Source organism: Triticum aestivum, chromosome 2A, assembly GCF_018294505.1.
Source record: "Triticum aestivum cultivar Chinese Spring chromosome 2A, IWGSC CS RefSeq v2.1, whole genome shotgun sequence".
Classification (NCBI taxonomy): domain Eukaryota; kingdom Viridiplantae; phylum Streptophyta; class Magnoliopsida; order Poales; family Poaceae; genus Triticum; species Triticum aestivum.
Window position 1 is genome coordinate 191,015,887 of NC_057797.1, and position 27,287 is coordinate 191,043,173.

Genomic DNA, 27,287 nt, shown 5'->3' on the forward strand with positions numbered 1-27,287 from the left:
CATGATTGCTATTTTGAAACAAAGGATTTGTCAAACGCACACCTTGAAACGAGATTGTACGCTCGCATGTAATGGTTATAAGGGTCAACGACTCCATTTAATAATATATACACGTCAATTTTTTTTCTGTTGCATATGGGTTCTTCAAGTTTGACAAAAGTTTCCTTCGTACTTGAATCAAACCTTCTCTATATTTTCATGTCATAGGAGCTGTAGTTTTCAGATCATCTACAAACCTCACACAAGTAAACACTAAATTGCGAGAAGCAAGAAAACCTAACAACTTTTACAAGTTTGACAAAGTTTTCCCGCAAAAAATAACAAGAATCTAGATATTTGGGTTTTTACTTTTAGTGATCTTATTTCTGACGTTTGTTGGAAATGAATACAAAAGGTGGCAAATAGTGGCACGCAGTGCAGGTTTGTTGTTTCTTTCACCCATCACCAAAGCAATAAGATACGGACTCGGAGTCCCCGCTATGTGCGAAATAAACTCTACACTTTTCTCTGTTATATTAGACAGGGATGAAGCATCTTTTTACAACCCTCCTAATATCATTGGACACGAATAGTGATATGCTACAGTCCATAAACCTAGCCAACATTGGCTCATGGACATTCGTGTTACCACCGTAGTGAATCAAAGACAGTACTAATGGAATTTACTATTTACGGTATAATGCGATATTTTTTGGGCATCATTAAGCAATTCCAACAAAGACTGAAGAGATACTCACAACCAGATATATATTTTTGTGATTTAAATTCCACATTCCTTCAGTATAATTCTGAAATTTATTCACATTTTTTTTTGCAATACGGGGTCTTGAGCCGTTGGGTTAGAGTGTGGGTTTTTTCTTCCGTTGCAACGCACGGGCTCTTTGCTAGTCTATCCCTATTTTAATAATAAAGCACGAATTGACTCCATGGGTTCACCGTCACAATACGCCTTTTTCTGTGATTTTACGCTTTAGTTTGAATAAAATTAGAAAAACAAAGTTGGGATAAGAAAACTGGGATTCAAACCATGGTTTGCCATGAAGATGCCAACGTAGCAAACCAGTCTAGCTAGGCTCGTGGATGTGCCTATTTGGGCGTCTGGCTTCTTAACATAAAGAATAAGAAACAAGCATACTCGGGCTGAGGGAGTTGGGTGCTTGATGGGCACGGAATGCTGGGCCGAGACGGGTGTTGCGGCCCACGGGACGGACAAGGAGCAGGTTGGAAGCTTTTTCATAATTGTTTACATATTATTAAATAGTCCCACCTTGCTATTTTACATTAGTTTTTTGCAGTTTATATACGTTCTTAGGTTGTCAGTCATCGAGCTGCTTCGGAAATTAAGAAAAGAATAAGGCGTGGATATTGCATGAGAAATAAAGAAGGAAGGCCAAAGGAAAGGGAGAGAAAGGAAATATAGGGTAATTATGTGGTAATTAACCGGCTGGCAACTGAGATTCATGACATGCTTGATATATAAGGAAAGAAAGAGAAGAAATACACAATAAGGAAATATACGGTAATTATAAGAGGATTGAGGGAGGATCCCTACCAAATGGATAGGACGTGCGGGATTTGTGGGCGCCATATTTGGTTGGCATGGAATTTAATTTGAACCAATGACAGGCGTACTGGCCTCATCCATATCTTATGAATAAAAATGATGTGGCATTTTTTTCCTACATGCAATCCTCACTAAATTCACATTATTTTTTCTTTGGTTGCAGAAGACCCACTTATGATACTTACTAAATTTGCGCCAACTTTATAACATATTGAATGTTATGTTTGTGCATACAATCCTCATTAAATTTATATCACTTTTTTTTACTGTTGTAACATACGGGCATATATGCTATTTTTTATATAAATGGAGGTATAATATTATTTGGCCTCCCATTTGGTATGTCCATAGCGTTTGTCCATACTCAGCTAGGCTATTCTACAGATCGTCTGTCCTGGGCCGCCGGGCCTCTGCCCCGTTCGTCCGTGTTACATTCCATCAATGAAAAAAAGTGCCCTCTCAACCTGTCTGTGCGATCCGGCCCAACAAATCAGACCCACCAGCCCATTTAGGAGATGAGGCAAAAATAGTTGACCGTGACATGAATCAAACTCGCAACCTCCCCTATTCTTTGGTGTTGATCGTTTTACCCCACAAAAAAAGGTGTTGGTTGTTTTAAACTAAAGTTAAATTTGAAGATTTTTTGTGTCCTTTACGGACTGGTACTGAACTGCTACGATGTAAAATATGGATAGCACAAACACAAGGCGCAATCATTAGATTGCGCGGATGTGATCGGGATCTCAAACGCGACTGTTCGTTGGGTCTGTGTATGTAGACGATTCTTCATTAGCTCCAAGCTTAAGTAGAATGTTCGCCGTGTAGTGGACAGCGTGAAAGTGGTAACAAGGATGGGGCGCTATGTGTGATAATTTGTTCCTCCCGTTGCAACGCACGGGCACTTTTGCTAGTCTATCCCTAATAATAAAGTACGAATTGACTCCGTGGGTTCACCGTCACAATACGTTTTCTTCCCATGAATTTACGCCTTCAGTTTTTTCCACCTATATTATTTTCTACATCCGAGATGGTACTGTTCATGTGATCATGTGGCCCGCCATGCACGACACCCATGAGTTTTTGGTACGTTTTCGGTGCTACGCTAACTGGCTTCATGGGCCAGGTTGGGCCTCCCGCGCCGGCAACCACGCTTTTCTCTCGCGCGTACGGGAACGGACAGATAATCCCACCTCGGTCCTGTAAATTTAATCCCACCAATTCATAAGCCTTGGAAATCAGGAGGTGCCTCGCAGTGAGCAGCACATCAGGAGGGTTGGCTGCTTTGCCACGGCTCCGGGGCAGCAGCCATGGTTGATGGTTCCATTTGAGAACAAAAATGAGACGAGGGAGAATGGACAGGGAGGAGCAGGGTGAGGAGCGAAGGAAAGCGAAGGCGGAGAGGGACGTCGTTCGGCGGTATGAGGGCGCTGCCGCTGGTGCTCCGACGAGCTGCGTGGGGACGAGGTGGTGGGTGCGCGCAGTCAAGCTTCGAAGAACTCCTATCTATCCAATCGAGCGGGGCTGCTCGAGGTGTGGGAAGAGGGGCGCGGGGCAAGGAGGCGTCGGGGCCATCTCCCGCTCGGATCGAGCGAGGAGGAGGCTTGTGGGCGCTGGATGGATGCGCGGTGGAACCTTCTAGGTTGTTGTTGGGCGACGGCAGAAAGCGGGCTATGGCGCGGTGCAAGCAGAGGAACGCGCGCGGCTGCCGGCGAGTGGACGCGAGGGGGGAAGAGGAGACCGACGTCGATGGTGCTGGCGGCGCGTGAGGGGACGCGGGATCGATAGGATGAGGGTGTGTGGTGTTATATTTTTTCCTACAGCACGCAAAACAATTCTCCCAAAAAACATACATAAAAATGTACCGCACCCAGCCGCCATGAAAGCACACAAGCAGACAACTTCATGGATGACTGGGCGGCAGAGTGCAAACGCCAGATTGCTACTATGGAGGTTGCAGGCTGTGTGTCAAGCATGAAGGGAAGGTGTTGTGCGGGAGGTATGTGGTTGAAGTCGCGGACAAAGGACCAAAAATTCAAAGGTGTTGTGTGAACTCATATCGGCAAGATTCAACTCGAGTCATCTCGAATTGAGAAAATATCTATCTACCTTGTTGTCACCTATTCTAACCAGCCTTCCCTGGAATTTGGTCATGTCAAAAGACGGCCGTGAATTTGTGATGAGGCCAGTAATTTCCTTCTACATGCATTTAGTTTGTGAAGCATATGTTTTTGACTTTTGTGAGCACATTATTTTGCTGATTTAATGATTGATTTTCATACACCTAAATAATTTGTAGTTAGTTATTGTTGCAATTTTGATTTGTATTTATGCGACGAATAATGAAAGTTTCAAATGCTAAATTTAAACTAAGATTTTTGAAATAAACTATTGTCTCTAAAACTTGTCTCATGTAAGCCATCAACTAAATGTATTATATTAGCATGAATAATTGTTAAGTGCAACCAGTGGCCAGTTTTATTTGATTTTGAATAAACAAGGTGGGTTATACATTATATGATCTCAGTAGCTTGATTTGAACCCGTTGCAACACACGGACCCTTTTTGCTAGTAATATTTTAACAAAATTTCTATGAAATTCATACAGGTATTGTGATTGAGTTTGTCAGTAGAATAATGTCAATCTTTATCCCCGTTGCAACCCACGGGCGTATGTGTGCTAGTCTCTCCCTAATAATAAAGCACGGATTGACTCCGTGTGTTCACCGTCACAATACGCTTCTTCCCGTGATTTTATGCTTTCAGTTTGGATTTAACACATATTCGAGGTGGTACTAAAACCTTCATCCGTCCGTCAGAAAATACGCTGCCTCCCTATGCTTGTACGTCCGGCTAGGCCTTATGCTTCTGGCTGGACCTTGGCCGAAAGAAGCACACGCAATATTTCGTACATCCTGATCCTTGCTAAAATACCTACCTATACATGAGTCGCATCAATGGCTTCACATATTTAAAAGTACCACATCGGTCTTTCACATCCACCTAGACCAGTTAATATACCTCTAGAAAACTAGCAATCACGTGGCACCTAAGACGTGGAAAAACAGCAAGAGAAAAAGCAGGCATTCATGAGGCAACGTGGGAAAACGACGGGAACATCAGCCACCCGGTCGGCACCACCACGAGCACGAGCCACGCCCGGCCGGTGCCGCCTCGCGTGGAGAGGCAGGGGATGCTCTCGATGGCCGGGAGCACGCCGCTCGGCCTTAAACGTCGCGCAAGGTGCGGAAGGCCAGACAGTGCTCAGGCGGCCGTGGACGGGCTAGCAATATCCACGGGGAGGCTAGCTAATAACTGCTTTAATTAAGCCGATGAAAAGGAACGCGGCTAGAGAGAGAGAATCGATCAAGTGGCTAGCTAATAATTAAATAAAAGAGGAGCACACCATATACTTTGAGACATGTACATGCATGATGATGCCATTCATACTTAAAAAGCCAAATCAGAACTACGCCGCCACTTGCGTCGGTTTGTTGAATGATGATGATGAAGCGCCGCCACCCACGAGAACCTGTAAATCCGGAGTCACCATGCTCCCACCACGCTCCTACTAGAGCTCCATGCCCCCATGTTGAGGCCGGAGCACGCATCACCATGACGGCGGGCCCAAAGCAAAAAAGAAAAAGTTCCACCTTGAGATCGGCACAGCCTCCGCACCAACCTCGATTGGTTAGCTTACTACCAAATTCGCCGCCGACCGCCTCACAGCAACCCACTGGAATCGAATCCGAAGCAGATTTACCTCGCCGCCACCACCATAACTGTCAATACAGAAACTGGTGAAAGAAGAAAACCTCTGCAGTCACCACGCTCCTACTAGAGCTCCATGTCCCCATGTTGAGGCCGGAGCACGCGTCACCATGACGGCGGACCCAAAGCAAAAAAGAAAAAGTTCCACCTCGAGATCGGCACCGCCGCCGCACCAGCCTCAATTGGTTAGCTTACTACCAAATTCGCCGCCGACCGCCTCACAACAACCCAGTGGAATCGAATCCGAAGCAGATTTACCATGCCGCCACCACCATAACCGTCAATACAGAAACTGGTGAAAGAAGAAAACCTAAGCCCTAACCTAACTACACGCCATCGACGAGACGGTGAGGTTCCCCCTTCTCCCGCCGTCGTCGGAGCGGCTGCCAGAGAGAGGAGGAACCCCTCGAGTCGCTGGCGGAGGACGGTGGTAGCCGGGTCGCCTTCGGTTCCGCCTCTCTCGCAGGGAAGGGGAAACAAAACGAAAGAATATGAGTTTTATTATTATTTCTAATTCAACACTTCCCTTAGGGCGATTGACCCCTTTAGGTTGATATGTTTTTTTCTCAGCTTGACTATTTTTTTAAGTTTAAAACATTTTCTTGCTCTGGCCATGCGACATATCCTTCCAAAGGATATTTTGCTTTGACTACACGAAGTTTAAAACATTTTCTCGTACTTTGATCAGCCAAAGCAAAATATCCTTCGTGTAGCACTCCACATAGTGTCCTTTTTTTCCTTACTGAGCCACGTAGTCACGAACGAGAAAATTGCACAGGCTCAGGGCACAACTAGAGTAAATCATTAAGAATAGCTCTCCTCCCGTTCACTATAGCAAGAAAAAAAATTAGACGTGCAGACGTATAATCTGATCACTTGCCACACATCTAAAATCCAATTTAGGCATGTTCTAATTTTATGTGGTCGTGCCTTTAAAAAAATGCCATGTAGTTATCAAAAATCGTTCATGAATTTTAGAATGTTTATGTAGTTTTAAGAATAGTGTTCATATATCAAAATAATGCTCACACCAATTGAAATTTGTTCACCTTTTTCTCAAGAAAAGTTTGTTCATGTAATTCTAAGAAGTGTTTACATGCTTACTAATATTTTGTAATTAAAGAAATTCATGCTCTTTAAAAAAGTTCATGTAATTTAAAAAAGAAATATGGTGGAGGAAGAAGGAGAAAGGAGGCGCTCGGGAGGCTCGGTGGTGGCCTCGATCCGATCCGATCTGGAATGAGAGCCTACGGGGAAGACCTTGAAGCAGTGGCGACCGTTGAGGGGGGATTGGGAGTGCTGCGCACGGTGGTAGTTCCCCGCTGGACAGAGAAAAGGGGAGAGAAGGAAGAGAGAATCAAGAGTTGGGGAGAAAAGGAATGGGGGGAGACGAGGATGAGGGCGGCTAAGAAGAAAGATAATATCGGAGGACAGACAACGATGCGTGTGGGGGTCAGACGACACTCGTCGTCCACGCGAGAGGGCTCGTGGAATCGTTGTCTACAGCCAGATGCAAATGCAATGGGCACCCGAGCGGGCTGGACACGGGAGAGCACTCACCGAATAGGATTTTTTTACATCAATCACCGATTAAATAAAATTATTCTCCAATCGATAAACACGCTTCTTTACCCATCAAATTGCTTCATTGTACAGGAGCAGTAGGGAGAAGGAACAACAGGAAGGAGAGAGAGATGAGGGAGGAGAGAGACGGGAGAAGAAGGGGACCATGGAGAGGGAGGAAGGGAAGGGAGAAGGCATAGAGAAGGGCGGCGACGCGAGGTTATAGCGGACAGTTGGGCTTGCCGGCTGCAGCCGAGAGGAAGGCGACGGAGATGGCATCCCGGGGAAGAGTTCGGCCTCTCCTCGCTTGGGCGCATTACAAGCTCCCTTTTTTTAGAAAGAATGTTTTTTATTTCATTTTTTAGGGGAAAGCGACATTTTATTTCACTGCCACGGGCTACCTATGATTCAACCACATCCCTTTTTTTAGAAGATGATTCAGCCACATCCATTTTACTATTCTCTTTATTGGGTCATTGGCCAGCTTTCGATACCATAAAAAAATTCTTTATTAATTAGAAGTATCATCTACTTCAAAAAAAAGTACCACTTCACAAATTTACATATGATCCAATCAATTTATATATGTCCCCAAATAGACAATCAAAATTAAAAAAACTAAGGGTGAGGTATAGCAATAATCTGGCATATGTGTTGATATGGATACTCTTAACTTTACAGTGAAGCGAGGATGAGCTTAGAGGTCATGGCAGAAGAGCCAGTGCTTGAATGAACTAGACATATGCAAGTCGGTGATTGGATTGCTAAAATCTTTAACCATGTGTGATATTTTGTCCTCGTTGCAACACACGGGCCCTTTTGCTAGTATAAGTAACAAAGTTCTATAGAAGTGCACATTTTTATATCAAATACCGTGTTAGAGTTTAGGAAAGTGTCGTGGTAAAAGTTCTTTTGAGAACCACCCTCTTGGCATTTTATTTGCCAATTAAAACATCAATCAATCAAATAACCAGGAATTAACATCAAGATGAACGAGGCGATCAGATAAGCTAAGCGCTTCCCTAGCGCATAAGTGAGCCGGGACATTTGCACTTCTTCTAGCGAGCAAAACTCTCAATCCCTGGAAGTTTGTGAGCTATGATTTCATCTCAGGAGCGATCCAGTGGATCGGTCATCTTGTGCACGCCACACATTGTACATCACCAAGCAATCAGACACTTATTTTGGGACAGAATATAATATATACCCTCTCCGTTTTATAAGACAATGTCAAAAACCGTCTTACATTATGAGACGCGGGGAGTAAGTGTTATGTTCCATTGCCATCAACACTGCCTCCCGCCATGCCAACCATTCAGCTATATGAGCAAATCAGGGGTGTCTTCATATTTTGCGCATCTTCCCCTGAATACAAGTCCCCACAACGTCTCCTCAAGTCCCCACAACATCTCGTGCTACAGCGCCTGCTCCTCCTACTCGTCGATGAGCAAAACGCTCCATCCGAGTTCATTTTAGGTGGTGTTTGGTTCTTTAGTTTTAAGACTTTTTCTAGTCCCAACTAAAAAGTTGGTGGAACCAGTCTCACGTAAAAATACGTGTAAGGTCGGTCCGGGCCGCTTCATCCCACAATGCCGCCGAATCAAGATTGGACTAGTAACAATAAGTATATTGAACAAAATCAACGCCCACAACTACTTTGTGTTCTACTCGTGCATAGAATCTACGCAATAGACCTAGCTCATGATGCCACTGTTGGGGAACGCAGCAGAAATTCAAAATTTTCCTACGTGTCACCAAGATCTATCTATGGAGAAACCAGCAACGAGGGGAAGGAGAGTGCATCTACATAGCCTTGTAGATCGCTATGCGAAAGCGTTCAAGAGAACGGGGTTGAAGGAGTCGTACTCGTCGTGATCCAAATCACCGGAGATCCTAGTGCCGAACGGACGGCACCTCCGCGTTCAACACACGTACAGCCCGGTGACGTCTCCCATGCCTTGATCCAGCAAGAAGAGAGGGAGAGGTTGAGGAAGACTCCATCCAGCAACAGCACAACGGCGTGGTAGTGGTGGAGGAGCGTGGTACTCCAGCAGGGCTTCGCCAAGCACCGCAAGAGACGAGAAGAGAGGTAGGGCTGCGCCAGGGAGAGATCAAATCGTCTATCTTGGGCAGCCCAAAACCCCCACTATTTATAGGAGAAGGGAAGGAGGGTGCGCCCCCTCTAGGGTTCCCACCCCTAGGGGGGCGGCAGCCCTAGATGGGATGGAGGGGGGCGGCCAAGAGGGGCAGAGAGGGGCGCGCCCTAGGGTGGGCCTTAGGCCCATCTGCGCCTAGGGTTTCCCCCTTCTCCTCCTAGCTGCGCCTTGGGCCTTGTGGGAGGCGCACCAGCCCACTCAGGAGCTGGTCCCTTCCCACTCTTGGCCCATGCAAGTCTCCGGGGCTGGTGGCCCCACTTGATGGACCCCCGGACCCTCCCGGTGGTCCCGGTACGTTACCGATAAAATCCGAAACTTTTCTGGTGACCAAAACAGGACTTCCCATATATAAATCTTTACCTCCGGACCATTCCGGAACTCCTCGTGACGTCCGGGATCTCATCCGGGACTCCGAACAACATTCGGTAACCACATACAAACTTCCTTTATAACCCTAGCGTCATCGAACCTTAAGTGTGTAGACCCTACGGGTTCGGGAACCATGCAGACATGACCGAGACGTTCTCCGGTCAATAACCAACAACGGGATCTGGATACCCATGTTGGTTCCCACATGTTCCACGATGATCTCATCGGATGAACCACGATGTCGAGGATTCGATCAATCCCGTATTCAATTTCCTTTGTCTAGCGGTATTGTACTTGCCCGAGATTCGATCGTCGGTATCCCGATACCTTGTTCAATCTCGTTACCGGCAAGTCTCTTTACTCGTTTCGTAACACATCATCCCATGATCAACTCCTTGATCACATTGTGCACATTATGATGATGTCCTACCGAGTGGGCCCAGAGATACCTCTCCGTTTACACGGAGTGACAAATCCCAGTCTCGATTCGTGCCAACCCAACAGACACTTTCGGAGATACCTGTAGTGTACCTTTATAGCCACTCAGTTACGTTGTGACGTTTGGCACACCCAAAGTATTCCTACGGTATCCGGGAGTTGCACAATCTCATGATCTAAGAAAATGATACTTGACATTAGAAAAGTTTTGGCATACGAACTACACGATTTTTGTGCTAGGCTTAGGATTGGGTCTTGTCCATCACATCATTCTCCTAATGATGTGATCCCGTTATCAACGACATCCAATGTCCATGGTCAGGAAACCGTAACCATCTATTGATCAACGAGCTAGTCAACTAGAGGCTTACTAGGGACACGGTGTTGTCTATGTATCCACACATGTATCTGAGTTTCCTATCAATACAATTATAGCATGGATAATAAACGATTATCATGAAGAAGGAAATATAATAATAACCAATTTATCATTGCCTCTAGGGCATATTTCCAACACCGCCCTTAGTTCGTACTCCTAGTACTCATTATCAGGTTCGTTACCTCGACAATAGCCGCAACCATCCTTCTCTGATCCCTTTCTCCTCTCTGCAGCACGCCATGGCCTCCTCACACTCCAAAGTCCTCTGGGTCACCCTCTCCTCGGAGCAGGAGATGGCCGCCATTACTGCCGGCTAGCAGGCTGGCCAACAAACAGAGGCCGACAATGCCCCAATGGAGGATGAGGCGGCGCCACCCTCCTCGCTGGTGCGTGTGGGCCTCACCAATGGTGAGGCCCGTGTGCACTACACAGACATGCCGCGGGAGGAGGAGGAGGCCAAGTTCCGGCAGGCGCTGGTCGACCAGGCCTACAACTTCTGGGGGCTCCGAAGGCGAAGTTGGAGAGCGTCGAGATGAAATTGGAGAAGGCAAAGCTTCAATTCTCGGGGCTCATGGCCGGACATGGGGAACAGGCGCCGACAATCATTTAGTTTAGGTTTAGAATAGATTTACTATGGTTTATATGAAAAATGTAATGAATTCGTCCCGTTTATATGAAAAATGTTCAAAATGTAATGAATACCGTCCGATTTATATGAAATCCACCGTGTTTGCACGAATTTCGTCATGTTAGTTCAAACAGTGATGAAAATGTATGCAGGCAACGTTAGATAGCCACCTTCAGCATCAGCGTCCGTGGCCTGGACCCTCCTTGTCAGTGGACGGATGTCGGAGCAAATTTACGGGGAGAGCGTTGGAGATGCCCTTAGTTGGATTTGGGGTCGGCACTGCAAAGCAACGGCGCGACGCTATTCCTGGTGCTCCCCAATCCACCAGGGTTCAAGTCCTGATGCTCGCATTATTCCTGAATTTATTTCAGGATTTCTGATGATGCATTTTCAGTAGGAGGAGACTATCCCATCGATGACGAGGCGCCTACGGTGACTTCGTAAAACTGAAGATGATATGTCGTCCCAGTCTCTCGAAGGTGCTCATAGGGATAGGATGTGCATGTGTACATTCATAGAGGTGAGTGTATGTGTATATGTACTAGAGGCTGGGGCGCCACCTGGTGGTGCCTCCTGAGGCGGGCATGTCCGCACTCATCTTGTCTTCGCACATTAAATTCCCATACTCGGTCCTCGCTCTCACTCATATACATCAATATAGACGTATGCTATAGCATTTAAGATCTCTTCCTGTTGTGGATGTAACCATATAAAATATATTCATTACAACAATTCCTTGATGGGTTTGCCAACTGAAGAGGGGAGCGGGAAAATAGCTTAATTTAATATTAACTATTTGTTGGTTTGAAGCCAAACTTTAACCATACAAATGAAGAGAAAAGATGAGAAACATAAGACATTCCAGATTTTATTAGTGAGCATTTTCTGGACATAAAAGCTCAGTCGCTCACATTGATAGCCATCATCTTATCTAGAACAGTCTACAAAAGCATATATTAAGATGCAGTTAGAAGAAAACAATCATAAGTATGTCCAAACCCAAAAAATCAATGGAATATCTTTTAACGAAATTATATCAAGACTATGCCCAATCTCACCTTTTATGGCATTTTATCTAGATTCTTATGGAGGCACTCGGTGTGTAGTACAACCTAATCAACTTTGCCTAACATAAGCCTTGTTTCTTTCTACAACTTGTCGCTGGCCACCAGGTTCATAAAGGAAAATAATAGAAGAAAAGAAATCAGCAGTCAAGTCAACACAGCTTATGAACTGCAACTAATAGGTGTAATCGCAACAAGAATTAAAATGTGATTTATTGTTTTATCAATGTTTTGTGACCGAAAATAACTTTGAGCATTGATTTTACCAACAAAATGTGAGTTATACGCCACAAAGAGTATGCCATTGGATGCATATTTCAATGAACTTTCCAATGATATATTTTTGATGACGTATAACTCATATATTGTTGACCAATAAGTCAAAGTTTCACACAAAAGACACATCAATACAATGTATGCAATCTTCTCAAAATGTACAGACCAGGAAAGACAGAATGGAGTAACAGATATCCACCGCCGTTCTTCAACTGGAAAGAAAAATTATGAGACTGAAACCACCAACGAGTGCACGCACCTGAGTCCATTGACACAACCTCGCTCTTCTTGGTGGCGGCCTCCTTATAGAATGAGGTGTCTATAATTCTGAAGACAACACTAAAATACATAGAATGAGGTGTCAATAATCGGCGAACTGACACACACACCTCCAAAATGGTATAATCGTCTAAAAGTATGAACTTTCAACTTGTAGAGTTCGTAAAATGTTTCAGCTAGATTTACCTGAATGGGTGAAACATGATTCTTAAACAGGGGCGAAGGGAGATCAATCAGGAGGATACAGGGTTTGAACTGTATCTTGCTGAGTAGTAGTGTCCACTGTATTCGTCCTCCTGATCCTCTTGGTCCAGATCCCGTTGGCAGCGTGAAAGATGCTTTTCATTCTCTACAATGAAAAGGGGAGCAAGGAAATAATAAACTTAAAATAAGCTAGCAGAAGAAGTTTCTGACTTGCATCTAAATGCCTCCCATCCTCCATTCACATGTCTTGTTAAATGTGAATTACTAAAAATCAGAGAATTTTGCCTTGGAACTAAAAGAATAAACAAAATAGGTCTCAATGGAAACAAAAGGACATAGTAATATATATGTGAGTAATGAGGATTCTCGTTTTTATTATTGCGGTATCTCTATGCCAATATCCCTACTAAAGAATAACATATAGGACATTTAGTAGCAGTGCAAAAGTCTGCAACACCAACAATGCATGAAGTGCCTAAACCATAGTTCAAAAAAGCGCTAGGCGTTAATTGTGCGTTTTGCAACCTATGCGCAGTTATGCACAGATTAAGCGTAGTTATGCGCAATGCGTTTTGTCAACGCCTAGAGCCTAGGCGCGCTTAAGCGCTCGCTTAGGCGCGCCTTTTTTAACTATGGACTAAACCATCCCCCGCCCCAACAAAAAAAGTTTATCAAGTATTTATGCTTTATCTCTCCACTTCCATTTGCTAATTATAATATAGCCAACAGAAAGTCCAGGATCAGTTTAGCAGCAAGCACAACCCCACGAATTTGAACCCTAACTTGGGTTTCAACACTTTTGGCATGCTTGTCTAAATAAATTGGAATTACATAGGACCAGAAGTATGCAGATTCTTCAGAACTAAAACTGATCCACATTTCCATGTCTAGGAATGCAACAATTCAGTTTAGACATCCAATCGCAGTTAGGTTCAGGTTCATGCTATTTTACATGGCCAGCAACAGCAAATGGAAGGCCTTCGCCTTAGGGAACTACTTGTACGTATGTATGTCCTCTGACTAAACTGAATAAAATCACCACGTCGCTATAATATGGTGTCCCATTCTCATCCTTGTATGACCTTTCTCCTCCCAAAATTAAATATTTCTGAACCAAAACAGAAAGAAATTCGTTTCATTTACTTTTAGCAACATGTAACAAAAATAAATTGATAACATAAAGCCTACTAAATCTTCCTTTGGTGGAATCTGCACTTTCATCTACCCAAAAGGGAACAATTTTGCACAATAAAGCACACATGCGGCAAGGACTAATACACATGAAGTGAGATCTCCCCCCCCCCCCCCCCCCCAAAAAAAGTGAAATGAACCTATCATACATATCTGTCCCTTAGTAGAAGTATCTACTAATGCCAAACAGTACAGTTCTTGGAAAAATGAAGGGAAAAGGGAACAAATTTAGAACTGAAGCATATTTGAAACATATTGATAAGAAATAATTTTTGAATTTTTTTATGACCTGATGCATGGTCATGGACTTGTTGGTGGATGGATGACGGCGCAAGGGAAGCTGCTCGCTGTATAAAACACACAATAAGCAAAATCAACCTACACATACTTATACAATAGCAGGGGTAAATCAAAAGGCACAAATTTAAAGGAAAGCTCACAGTGATGTTAAATAATCAGTCAAAATTCTATTTTTCTACTATGACATTGTGTACTTGCACATTACTCTGTTATGATAGTGTGCATTTTCAGGCCTACAGGAATTTGCAATAAAATTCCTTTGACAAATCATCAACCTGTCAATTGATATATAAAACTACGAATATCAGATACTGTGATGACTATTGGTTAGCAAACATTTTTAATATTGACGGGATACTGGAAGAAGAAAATGCTGACCTGTATAACATTAACAAGTTTGTAGCTGCTCCATGCCTTGTGTGAGTATTTTCTCTGTTCCTAATACCCCTATGGTGAACAACGCCTTGTCCTTGTTGAGCCCAACTGCCAATGACTCAATGTTGTACTACCCCGGCAATCCGATTGATCATCCCACTCTTATCCACAACAAAAGTTGATATCCTGTGGCGCTTGACTACCCTATACGTACACGTTATTAAAGGGGAAAAGGAATCACAATAGATCAATGGTGAAGTGCATCCCATTTGTTCCAATCTTCACCCTGTTCAGCTGATTGCCTGATTTTGAACACCCACAGCTCTTGATCGGCCGAGACAGACACCAAAAACTTCTCGCTAGAATCAACATCCATCGACCATATCTTGATGTGATGGACACCTTACAATTTGAAGGCAGTGTTATGTGTCGAGGTCCCAAACCCAGATAACCTTGTCCTTGGAGCAGGTCACTAGCTTCTTACCCGAATCCAGGAACACAAAATCAATTACCTGCAGCAAGCAATCCCCAAATTAGAGTTATTGGGCCACGGCGATGAATGGGGTCATAAAGAGGCATGAAACCATATCCAAACCTGATCACGGTGGCCACGGGGTCGGAAGAGGCCAGCATGTGCAATGACGTCCAAGAGGTCCTTTTTGTCGGAGGTGAGGATGGCACCGGAGGGAGCGAAGTGTAGGGCGGAAGCAGCAGAGCGGTGGCGGTGGAGTGTCACCTCGCAGGACACGAGGCAGACCCTTGGTTTCGCCGAGATGGACACGGACAAACGAGGCGGGCTGGTGGTGATGGCGGGATCCAGTCCGGACAGCCGCCTAGCCGCCATGCCAACTTCGCTCTGCTCTGCCCGTGACAGCCGCCGTGTCTGCTCCCATGACACGCCGATCTGCCGTTGGCCGCCGCTGCTCCTCCACTGCCGGTCTAACAGATAAATTAGTGAGTTTATAATAGAACATATTGGTAGAAGTTTATACAAAAATTTAATCAACAACCATGTACACGGCAGACCCTATCACCATATCAACAAGTTCAATTCTGTGTAAATTAATAACAAAGTTGACCTAACCAACCTTTATACGCATGCTCTGTTTACTCTCTGCAATGTATTTCAACTACTCCCTCCGTCCCAAAATAAGTGTCGTGGCTTTAGTTTAAATTTTAATAAATTTGAACTAAAGACACGACACTTATTTTAGGACGGAGGGAGCATTACTTAAGGTAACCAGTACCCAAGCAAGATCTAAATCAACATAGCAGAAGCCATGCTAGTTGCCACATTACCAATTTTAGAAAAATAAAACAATCACATCCTCTCTACTTTCCTAATAGAAGTAGGCACATCACACACTAACTTCGATGGCGTATGGGTATTCGACCTTTGAAACAGAACATAAGATGACACACACGAGCAATCTTGATCAAGTTGATGGTTATATAATCTTAGCTAAGGTAAAATCAGGGCTGTAGAAAAATCATATGATCTTTCTTTGATGGGTGATTGATAAATAGTAGACATTGACATCCACACACCCGAAAGTGCAAGGCATTATAAGAAGGCACGACTGCACTTAATTACATGCATAACACGAGACACAAAATGATACTACAAATAGGGGATATGCAAATGTCAATGATCTGAACATAAGCTCTAAGTAAATAAAGGAACATTAATTCTTGTTTTGCCTCCAGCTCCTTAGACCAATACTCAGTTTTATGTGAGTACAATTTGTTAACAGGTGAGAATCATTTGACCAAAATGTTGACTACATAAATAAAATTAAACAAGAGCAGTGAGTTTTCCATGATGGCATCAGTAGCGCACACTCGATGTTCTCATTTTCTTTAAATTCTGGTTGTTGGCGAACTGGAGGTGAGCATGCTTGGATGTTGCTGAACTTTCATCAAACACCTTCTAGGCATAGACAAAAAAGAATTTGTGCAAATAAATAGAGGAGCTGAAGAGAGAGGGTAGGAGGCAAGGGGGGAGAGATTAGACTGTACGACAGGTAGGGTGCGGCACCGCACCTTGGGGTCCGCAGCTGCCCTCTGAGAGAGAGAGAGAGAGAGAGAGAGAGAGAGAGAGAGAGATCATGGATTGGATCGGGGACTCACCGACGACGGCGCCGGCGCGGTGGACCATCGTTGCGGCTTGAGCTCCTCCCGGGGTCGCTGCTGCACGCGTGGAGATGCGCCGTGGAATAAGCCACCACTCCCTTTGCTGCTAGGGCTCGGTGGTGGTGGCTAGCACCACATCGGCGGAGGCTCGCGTTTTCCTTTCTTTTTATTATTCACCTCCAAGGTTATAATTCATTCACCTTACCAATGTTTTGTTAGTATCTGTTCGAAAAATGAGTGATAAGCATTTCTTTGCCTCTAATTTATGAGCTCATATATTAGTTGATCTTTGACCAAATATCTATGAAACATCCAGATGGGTTTCCCTGAATTATAAATCATTGCTCCTATGACATAAGCACGAGCACCTAACGGGCGCTAACTCATGCACACAATAAAACCAACCAAACGAACAAGAACAAGAAACCACAACCATAGATGTTCGCATCAGGAGACATACCTTAACGCGATTGTAACGTCAGGCCTCAACAAAAGAAGATGACCAGGAAGAACCTATCCAGCAACGATGAACAACTGTGTGCTCACTTCACACCCACCTGCAAGAACGGGTCACATTATGTCAGAAGGAAGAGGAACAACAAGAAGGTCGCTCAGTAGAAAGAATTTCATTGCAGCGACAATTACCTCCATTGGCACCATGAAACCGAGAGCAGACAATCACCTCCATTGGCGGTGAAAGCTCGGCGGTGCCAGGTAGGTAAGCGCCCCTTTCACTTTCTTGTCTGTACTACATGATGTTAGTTCGTCAGATTCATAGTACAACAATATGAAGCATTGGTACGTGCAAGTTCATAATAGTATTGTTGTGGTTTAATAAGAAGGAATGAGGTAAAACTGAAAAATACTTAGTATCTTGTATGAACTGCACGAAACACAGGATTCACTACTGATGCAAATAAAAGAAGCTCCAACACTATAAATGCAACTAAGCTCAATACAGATAAATAGGAGTATCTATATTTGTACACGCCAGGACAAAGATTTGCACCCAGAAAAACTAATACACACTGCTAACTACCACAGAAGTTGCAATTATTTTCAACTTTAGATGGTTAAAGTTTCCAAAGTCTACAGGATACTATTTATATAAGATACAACATCCTGCTTAGGTGCATTAATCACCGAATGATGGAGAGAGAGAGAGAGAGAGAGAGAGAGAGGATGGGTTGGATTGAACTCACCAGCAAGCTGAACTCGGCCGACCACCGCCGGCGATGTAGCCACACGACAAGGAGTTGCTGATTGATCTGTATGTGTCCACCTTGCTTCACTTCCCATTGCACGGCTGGAGCTTGTGCCGCCGCTAGAACCAAGCCGGTCAGACCCAAGGGGAGGGCGACTCGATGGGTCGATGAGGGATGTAGAGCACGCCGTCGACGGTGGTGGTGATTGAGGGTACCGTCCCCATCCACGTGGTGGCGAAGAGGAGATGAAAGGAGAGGGCGGCAGTGGAGCTCAAAGTGTGAGGTAATGAAGGACCACGAGGGAGGCCGGCGTCATGAAGACATGGGCGGCCGATCTGGCTAGAGCTAATGTCTCTCCTTCCCAATCCCTGCTCTGCACGGCCTCACCCAGATGGCCGGCTTTGTGGGCCTGGGCGCAGCACTCGGGCGCGAGGTCCTTCACAGCTGGCTGTAGAGCTCGAGGTCGCGTGGTGTGTGGGAGAGGTCAGAGGTAAAAGAAAGAGAAGAGGTCGCGTGCGTGGAGGAGAAACAGAATAGGAAAGTTTTACCAACGCAAGTACTATCTCGGGACGGTAGATACCCTTTCTCTTGCTTCTTCCTTTTCTTTTTAATCTTGCCACAGTAAGAATCGCCAGGTGGATAGACTCAGATAGCATCCTTAATGCACACCTTATTGTTTTGGATATGCAGTGTAGTGCAATGTGTGTACACATTTTTTTCAGAATTTTAAAAATTGAAAAGTTTATTTTTATTCCAAAAGCCGAGCCCCAACAGCAATTTCCACAACCCCACTCAACCATTCTATATGAACATTCGCGGTACCTAGTGGGTGTAGGTAGAACTGTAGCGGCCTTGCGCTGCACGCACAATTCATGTTCGCTTAGCTCAAGGAATCACGAAACACGAATATAGAGACACTACATATCAATAACAGGGCCGGAAATCAGGATATGCAGATCCAATTCAATGTAACTACCCAAAAGTCACTTTTATTTCAGACGACTAATCCAATAGAATCCCTCACTTTCTGAAACACTGCAATAGCCGATAGAGTACAGACAGTTTTCTAAATTAACCACAGTGCGACCGAACCGATACAAGCTTCCGACTCATGGATGATAAATAGTCATACCCTATTTACACTGACAACAAACATAATGTCTAAATCAAAGATGAACAAACACCAAACAATTACTCGAGAATATCCCCAGGTAGGTCACAGACCTAAAATCAGCCGATAATCACACTAAACAAGCCATTCTAACCTCTACCCACCTCAGACCATATCCCATCTCGCACCCCAAGGATGCATGGGTGGGTATCTGCTGCAAAATCACCAGAGATTATGTGGACATGGATTCCTGCTGACCACCGGATAATCTGGCAAGGCTGCCATTACTCTCAGCTAAAGGCGAGGAATGAGCTTGTGCATCTTTAACTCCAGAGTCATTGCCTGGAGCACCTAGCTCGTCTCCTGAACTGAGTTCCTCCGACTGGTCGTCGGACGGGGTTGTATATATCAAGTTTAGCAGAGAGTCGCCACAGCCACCCAACTCAATGGAGGGGCAACTTATGCTGCCATCCTCATGGGCTGACTCTTGCTGCAACAGTCGTTGTGTAAATTTATCTTCAGGGGTGCTGCCTGACATATTCCCTTCACGTATCTTCTGACAGCAACTTAGGCACAGCTTAAAGGGGCATCTTGGGCAACTTCTCAAGACTTGGTGCGCGGACAGCTTACAGTTATTACTATTACACAAAAAAAATCTCGGATCAGATGAGAAAATGCATATAATAACAGCAAATATTAAGAAACAAACTAAAAAGCTGCATAGTGCTCCATACAAAATAGGCATAGTGGAATACATAGAAACAAGCCAAAAGTACAAAATACAAAACAACAAAGATTTCTCTTAAAGATCCTTGAATGTGAAAGAAAAGCAGGGGAGCACACCATAACTTATGAAACAGTTCAAAAAGGTAAGCCATCAGAACAACGTAATGGACTGCAGCAAAAGAAAAATCTGTAGGTAATATTATTCATCTCAATCCTTAGATTTTATTAAATATTACCATGATCATTGCATACACTAAAAATATCTTTTTTTCATAAGTACAAGAGGTACTTTGATTTGTTGAGAAAATAAAGGTTCTCTCTTTAAGATGCTTCAACGTGAAAGACCATGGAGGGGGGGGGGGGTGTTATCTAGAACATTCCACAAAATTGAAGGCGAACAGGACAATCTATTAGCCATACACAAGCTAAGCTATGTGTTGCTACTTTTTCCAATAGCATACGTATTCATGCTTAAGACAGCAAATATTGTCCTTTAGGCCAATTATTATTCATATCAGCCCTTACATTTTACTCCCTCCGATCCATATTACCTGTCACTCAAACAGATGTATCTAGACGTATTTCAGTGCTAAATACATCCGCTTGAGCGACAAGTAATATGGATCGGAAGGAGTATTAGATATAATCATTGCATACACTACAAGGAGGATTTTTTTCATGCTTACGACGTTATTTGGTCCACCTGCCAGCATTATTTATAAGACGGTAAGGCAGCCTAAGGCTAGCACCAACCACCCTGACGCCTAAGCGACGCCTAAGGCAAACACCTAAGCGCCTAAAGTGGACATGATTGTAAGGCGCTGCCAGGGCGCCTTGCTGCTAAGCATCCAAAGCGGGACGCCTTATAAACAATGCCTGCCAGGCCTAAACTTTTTATAAAAGAAAGACAGCACTTAGGTAGAGAGAGGCCAGGAAGGAAGAGGTGTGCCGCAAACTGGCATTCACCACCAACTTACATGAATAGGTAAAAATTACAACAACAAAAACACAATTTAGTACTGCCTCCTTTGGTTTACAGGAATTTTGTATGAATTTTAAAGGATAGGAATTTTCTAGGAAAAATCCTTTGGGGCCCTTTGGTTTGTAGGAATGCATTCCTATTCCTATGTAGGATAGGAACCAATCCTTCACATTTCAAAGGCAGAAAACATTAGGCCTCTTTTGGTTCATAGGATAGAAATATCACAGGAATAGGAAACTTGTAGGAAATGAGATGTCATGCATCTCAAATCCTATGAATAGGTATAGGAAAAGAGATGTCCTTTGGTTCACATCATAGGATTTTTTCCATTGAGTCTAGGCTAATGTTTATTTCCTTTTGGAGCATGGAGAACAGGGATAATTCCTTTATAGAAATAGGATTTTATTCATACAAATCAAATGGCTCTAAAGGAAAATTTTCTATAAAAATCCTATCCTATAAATTCCTACAAGTCGAAGGAGGCCTTAGCCTAGACCTAATGGAAAAAAAGTTTGTATCCTATGTATCAAATGAAATCTCTTTCCCTATAGGAATTGAGATACATGCCATTTCAATTCTATGATTTTCCTATTCCCATGATATACCTATCCTATGAAACCAAGGAGGCCTAAGGCTATAGAGAACATACAGATGACCAAACAAGCATGTAACTGTTCATATATTTCAAGAGCAAAGTATTAAATGCATATAAATGATAATTGTAAGCTGAGGACGGAATTTGTTCAGAGTGGTATTCAAACTACTAGCTCATATGTAAGAGCTTACCAGTACAGTGACCCGCTCTGGTCGTCTTCAGCTACCTGGACACGGATATTGGATAACTTTGTTCCTAATTAAAAGTAGGACAATTCTTTAGTAATGAACATGCAATACTTGCTAAGAAAGAATTGCACTACTAACAAACCTTGTATTTTAGCTTCTATTTCCAATTCATCAAGCTGTTCCTGGTCAAGTTTCAACGGTAAAAGCTTGTAAAATTGGTGATTGCAGATTTTGATCCTGATTAGTTTCCCTTGACCAGCTGGTGATTCCTGAAGATTCAAAGCATAAACATGAAATTAAAGTATTAAACAAATAACAAGTGGATATCACTACATTAGTCACCATGCAGTTATATAGTAAAAAACCAACCTTCCGCATACCTCCCTTGGTCTGACCAAGGGTGCACTTTTTGCAATCACAGCAGCCACGGCAAACCGGGCATTTTATCTTTATATCATTCCTGGACATCCCAGAATACCTACAGTGTACACATGAGCACATGAGCAACTGAATCAAACTAGTTCAAACCATGCATTCAGATTCAACGCAGCCTAGCACAACACTGGTTGTCAGTCAATCTAGAACTTTTAGCAAGTAAGCAGCTTTATTAAGAGAAATTCTCTATCATTCCATCATCAAACAGAATAACACTTAATTCTTAAACATATCCATAAAATAAATGCTGCATTGATCTGGAAATGCAATTGATCAAACATAAAGAAATGTTCTGAGCATATATACAATCCATAGACTGAGATCGAGTAAGGGCCAAGTGGAAGTCCTGACTCCTAAGGTCAGAAAACAAGCATGTGTGCCACCTTACTGGAGCGCTATAAAACTCAGCGGTGATTTCAGCTCATTGGATTTGTCGACCACAAAAAGTAAATAGCTTTTTGCCCAGATAACCAACTTTGCAAATAAAATAAGAGAAATAAAGCTACTAGTAATAATAATGATGATGCATCTTGACTCCTAGAAATACAAAATGGTAGGAACAAACTGCAAAACTCTTTACAGGGGGTACCATACTCGCCCTCTAAAAGTACAATGGACTATCTAAAACTACAACTATTTATCCATATTTTTTTCAAAAAGAAAATTAGGTCATAAAGGGCAAATGAGAAATTCCAACTTAAATCCTCACAGTACTATCACAAATGTGAGAACTAAGAAACGAAAGCTCCAAGCTATATCAACAATATGTTGGATTTGGGAAAATAAAAGCATATTTCATTTTATTGCTGTTGACACTACTAATCAAATATCCAAATGATACATTAATCAGCTGGAGCCCAAACAGTATCTGATATTTCATAGAACAAAACCAAATATGAGCGTTTTTTATCATGCAGATCGTATCACAAATAGACTACAGTGCATTACTGTAATTCAGGATTTGAGTAAAAATGGGAGGTTACTCAACCAAATGTTTGCAACAACTTTTCCTCGGTTATCATTTATCAAACGGTATTAGCATGCAAAACCTACGGCAGAAAATAATTCATAACCTCAAGCAAATTTATGTTCCTCTCAATCCCAACTCTTCTGCATCCAATAAATCACCACATATGATGCAAACCTAAACCTCGACCAGTCATTCTTCTACTCCCTCCTTCCCATAATATAAGATGTTATTACAACCAATATGTGAGTATATCGGCTGTAATAACATCTTATATTATGTGATAGATGGAGTAGTTACAAATCAGGATAGCCAAGTTATCATGGTTGAAAGCATGCATATAAAGTCATTAATTCAGCAAGGCAACTAAGCAGGCAAATAAAAACACTGACAAAGGATGAAAACCTAACCATTTATTGATGCAGCTGTTGCAGAAGTACTTGTTTTCACAGTTCTTGCACTTGACAACACGTGCAACCTTCTTCAACCCACAACGGTGGCATGACATCTGTGCTGCCTTTGCTTTACTCATTGCATGAGGAACGACCTAGATCCACACAAAAATCAGCAATAAGAACAGGTTCAGCACAAAATTACACAATGCAAATCAAACTATCAGTCAAGAATATTGAATGATTAGCTAGGTGACCTTCACAGGGCCAACAGGCACTGGCTCAGCATTCTTGGAACGGTAGCACCGCCGAAGTGGTGCGGGAATATCCACTCCAACCTTTGTTGTCACAGGAGAGCCTACCGCCCCACTGCTCCCCGGTGAGATTGTCATCAATCCATTCGGGAGATCCCTTGTGGCCTTTGGTGATTCTGGCGCCAGATTTAAGCGCCTTCTTCCCTTTCTCTTGTTCTTCTTTTGCCGTTGGAGGGCCACGGCAAGGACCTCCCCATCGGCTGGTGGTTTCTTGCCCTTGCTAGCCTTGGCATAGTGGTACTCGCAAAAGCTGACAGTGGGGAGTGCACGAGCTGAGCAGCGCCACTTCTTACCATCACTTCTGCGGCACCGGAGGTTGTCCGGCAGTGGCGGTGGAGAGTCACCACGTTCTCCTGCTTTGCGACGTCGGCGCCGACGTGGAGGCAGAGGGGTCTCCTCTTCCTCGTCATCCTCAGTAGGCGGGTCGGGTTTGACCACTCGCTTGCGGCGGCGGCTGCGGGCTGGAGGGGAGGGAGGAGGAGATTCCTCCCGAGCATCAGGCTCGGCGTCAGTACCCTCACCTTCGGCTTCAGAATCCGCATCTACTTTCTCGCCACCAACCTCAGCGGCGTTGTCGCCGTCTGTGCCGGCGGCTTCTTCTTCATCCTCGCCACCAGACCCAGCAGCTTCCTCTCCACTCTCGCCGTCGGCCCGAGCGGCTTGCTTGTCATTCTCGCCGTCGGTTTCCTCTGCTTCCGCTTCTGGATCGGCTTCCCCGGCATCCGCCTCGCGCTCAGAGTCGCTCTCGGCGGCTTCCGCTTCGACCTTGGCCTCCGCCGCCTCGACTTTGGTCTCCGCATCTGCACCATTGGCTTCAGGTTCGGCGACCGTCTCCTCGGCCTTGGTCTCGGCGGCTTCCTCTTGATGCTCCGCATCCATCTCCTCGGCCTTGGTCTCGGCGGTTTCCTCCTTGGAGTCCTCGCCGTCCGTATCCTCAGCTCCGCTCTCAGCGGACTCCTCCTTGGAGTTGTCGTCGTCGGCCTCGTCTTCGGACATGGCGTCGACCGCGGTCTCCACGGTTTCGTCTACGGGCTCGGCGTCGGGTTTGCCCCCGGCCCCTCCCTTAGAGCGGCGCGGAGGCATGGCGGCGGCGCGGGGCTAGGGTTCCGGCGAGGGATTTGGAGGGGATTGGGGAGATCGGAGTGGGCGCAGTGCGGGTTACTGGTTCTGCGAGGGGGCTCCGAGATAGAGGGGTGGGGTTAAGGGGGTGTCAATGTGGGGCCCACCCTCCGAGAGCGTCACAGAGGGTCGTCTCGCCAGGCGGGCAGGATCGTCCGCGTCGGATACGAAAGCTTTAATTGGAAGGTTATTAGTACTCCTCCATCCAAAAAAGAAATAAAATAAAGATAGTAATGTCAAAATGGAGACAACGAAGGCGTCTCGACCGTTCGATGGTCATTGCACGGCTGAGATCGTGCTGCGTGCATTTATTGTAGGGTATTTTTGGGGTGAGCTGCATCTCGTCTGGATCGCGTTGGCGGTTCATTGAACGTTGGTGGACAGTAAAGACCTTTCTTTTATGGAACATGGGCCCTGATTCAAAAGGCTTCAGCTCATTCCCCGTTGCATGCGAGGCCCAGTCCAGGCAAACTACAGCAAATGACATCACCTTTCCGCCACACTACGAATTTGATAATGTACCCCTCCGTGCTTCTTCCCCAATGGCTTCTTCCCCGAGATTAAAGCGCTATCGGCGACGGTTGGTGAGTTCATCTATGTTGAGCCCAAATCCCAAGATTTTGAGGGTAACTTTGCCCGTGTGAGGGTGAAGATTGATGTCACAAAACCACTAAAGAATACAGCCTCACTAGTTATCAAGAAGAAGGATGTGATGCAACGGGTGATCTTTCGTGTAAAATTCGAGAGGCTCCCTGATTGGTGTGCGGTATGTGGCTACTTGGGGCATCTGTTTAAGGAATGTGGCGATGGTGTTTGGGCACCTAAAGCCCTGGTTTTTAAGGACCTGAAAGCAAGCTGGTTTAGGGGTCCGGGCCGTGGCCCTGGTGAAGGACGAGGTAACACTAACAGAGGTGGCAGAGGTCGTGGGCGGTCCGGCGGTGGTCGGGGTCGTGGTGCTGCAAATGATAACCATGCAGAGGAGTTCATGGAGTTAGATGATCGCCAAGCTGATGTCACTATGGAGGACGCTGATCAGAGCAGGAAGAGGGGGATGTTAGGCGCTCTTCAGGGGAGCAAACCCATCGAGCCCCCACCATCAAGCCAGGGTAGCAAAATTCCTCTCTTGCCACCAGTGAAAGCTCCAGAGAGCCCCTCTTCGAAGCAAGAACCAAAGAGAAACAAGCCAAGTTCAAGTGATCCTACCAACACAAAGAGCACAGCTCCAAACAAAACTTCTGATGCGCGTTTGGCGGGCCTCCCCGTGGGGTCGCGCCTAGCGCAATGAGTTGCCTGGTGTGGAACTACCGCGGGGCTGGCAAACCCGCTACAATTTGAGAGCTTCGAGATCTCTCGAGGCAACATGCCCCCTCCATTGTATGCATCTTAGAAACCCAAATAGAGGGCTCACGTGTTGAGAGTATGGTAGGATCTTTAGGCTTTGAAAAGAGTTTTGTTGTAAGCAATAGAGGTAGAAGTGGTGGTCTTGGTATCTTCTGGAATGAAGCAATAAAGTTGGAAATTATTGGTTATTCAGAGTATCATATTGATGTACTTGTGAAAGAACTAGTCCCGGTGCAAACTAGGATCACTTTTGTCTATGGAGAAGCACAAACGCAAGAAAGATATAAAACATGGGATATGATGCGTGGCATTGCTAATACCAGCAATCACCCTTGGGTTATATAGTTGGTGACTTCAACGAAGTGCTACATGGCCACGAGCACAATGGAGTGTGCGCGAGAAGCCAAGCACAGATGGATCTGTTCCGAGATGTATTGGATACTGAAGGAAATATGCCCTAGAGGCTATAATAAAGTTATTATTTATTTCCTTATTTCATGATAAATGTTTATTATTCATGCTAGAATTGTATTAACCGGAAACATGATACATGTGTGAATACATAGACAAACAGAGTGTCACTAGTATGCCTCTACTTGACTAGCTCGTTGATCAAAGATGGTTATGTTTCCTAGCCATAGACATGAGTTATCATTTGATTAACGGGATCACATCATTAGGAGAATGATGTGATTGACTTGACCCATTCCGTTAGCTTAGCACTCGATCATTTAGTATGTTGCTATTGCTTTCTTCATGACTTATACATGTTCCTATGACCATGAGATTATGCAACTCCAGTTTACCGGAGGAACACTTTGTGTGCTACTGTAGGACCTAGAAGTAGATGTGTCTAGAGGGGGGGGGGTGATTAGACACTTAGTGCTAAAGTTGCAATTTTTAGGCCTTTTTGGTTTGAGTGGAGTTTTAGGCACAATTTCAACATACACAATACATATCAAGCAAGCATGCAAAGAGTATATGAGCAGCGGAATATAAAGTATGCAACTTGCAAGAATGTAAGGGGAAGGGTTTGGAGAATTCAAACGCAATTGGAGACACGGATGTTTTTCCCGTGGTTCGGATAGGTGGTGCTATCCTACATCCACGTTGATGGAGACTTTAACCCACATAGGGTAACGGTTGCGCGAGTCCACGGAGGGCTCCACCCACGAAGGGTAAGGGTTGCGCGAGTCCATGGAGGGCTCCACCCACGAAGGGTAAC

General features: G+C 44.6%; 1 protein-coding gene and 2 long non-coding RNA genes across 11 annotated transcripts; all 3 read right to left on the bottom strand.

Moving 5' to 3' along the window:
* Positions 1 to 11,536: 11,536 nt before the first annotated feature.
* Positions 11,537 to 16,869, bottom strand: LOC123188278 (uncharacterized). Of its 9 annotated transcripts, none has more exons than XR_006494483.1 (9): positions 16,685 to 16,869; positions 15,150 to 15,493; positions 14,558 to 15,066; positions 14,385 to 14,454; positions 14,169 to 14,226; positions 12,671 to 12,833; positions 12,465 to 12,544; positions 11,924 to 12,026; positions 11,537 to 11,806 (listed from the first exon to the last, which is right to left on the bottom strand). It is a non-coding gene; the product is annotated as an uncharacterized lncRNA (long non-coding RNA). The 9 variants fall into 9 exon arrangements; XR_006494481.1 differs by having other exon boundaries at positions 14,320 to 14,454; XR_006494482.1 differs by lacking the exon at positions 14,385 to 14,454.
* Positions 16,870 to 17,152: 283 nt separating this feature from the next.
* On the bottom strand, positions 17,153 to 18,178 carry LOC123188279 (uncharacterized). The gene is made up of 3 exons (XR_006494484.1): positions 17,890 to 18,178; positions 17,333 to 17,430; positions 17,153 to 17,244 (listed from the first exon to the last, which is right to left on the bottom strand). It is a non-coding gene; the product is annotated as an uncharacterized lncRNA (long non-coding RNA).
* A 676-nt stretch (positions 18,179 to 18,854) lies between these two features.
* Positions 18,855 to 24,795, bottom strand: LOC123188280 (lysine-specific demethylase JMJ25). The gene is made up of 6 exons (XM_044600328.1): positions 23,546 to 24,795; positions 23,307 to 23,443; positions 21,864 to 21,972; positions 21,637 to 21,763; positions 21,498 to 21,561; positions 18,855 to 19,641 (listed from the first exon to the last, which is right to left on the bottom strand). Exons 1-6 carry the CDS (start codon positions 24,683 to 24,685, stop codon positions 19,236 to 19,238), a joined length of 1,983 nt encoding a protein of 660 aa, XP_044456263.1. The 5' UTR covers positions 24,686 to 24,795; the 3' UTR covers positions 18,855 to 19,235.
* Positions 24,796 to 27,287: the final 2,492 nt, after the last annotated feature.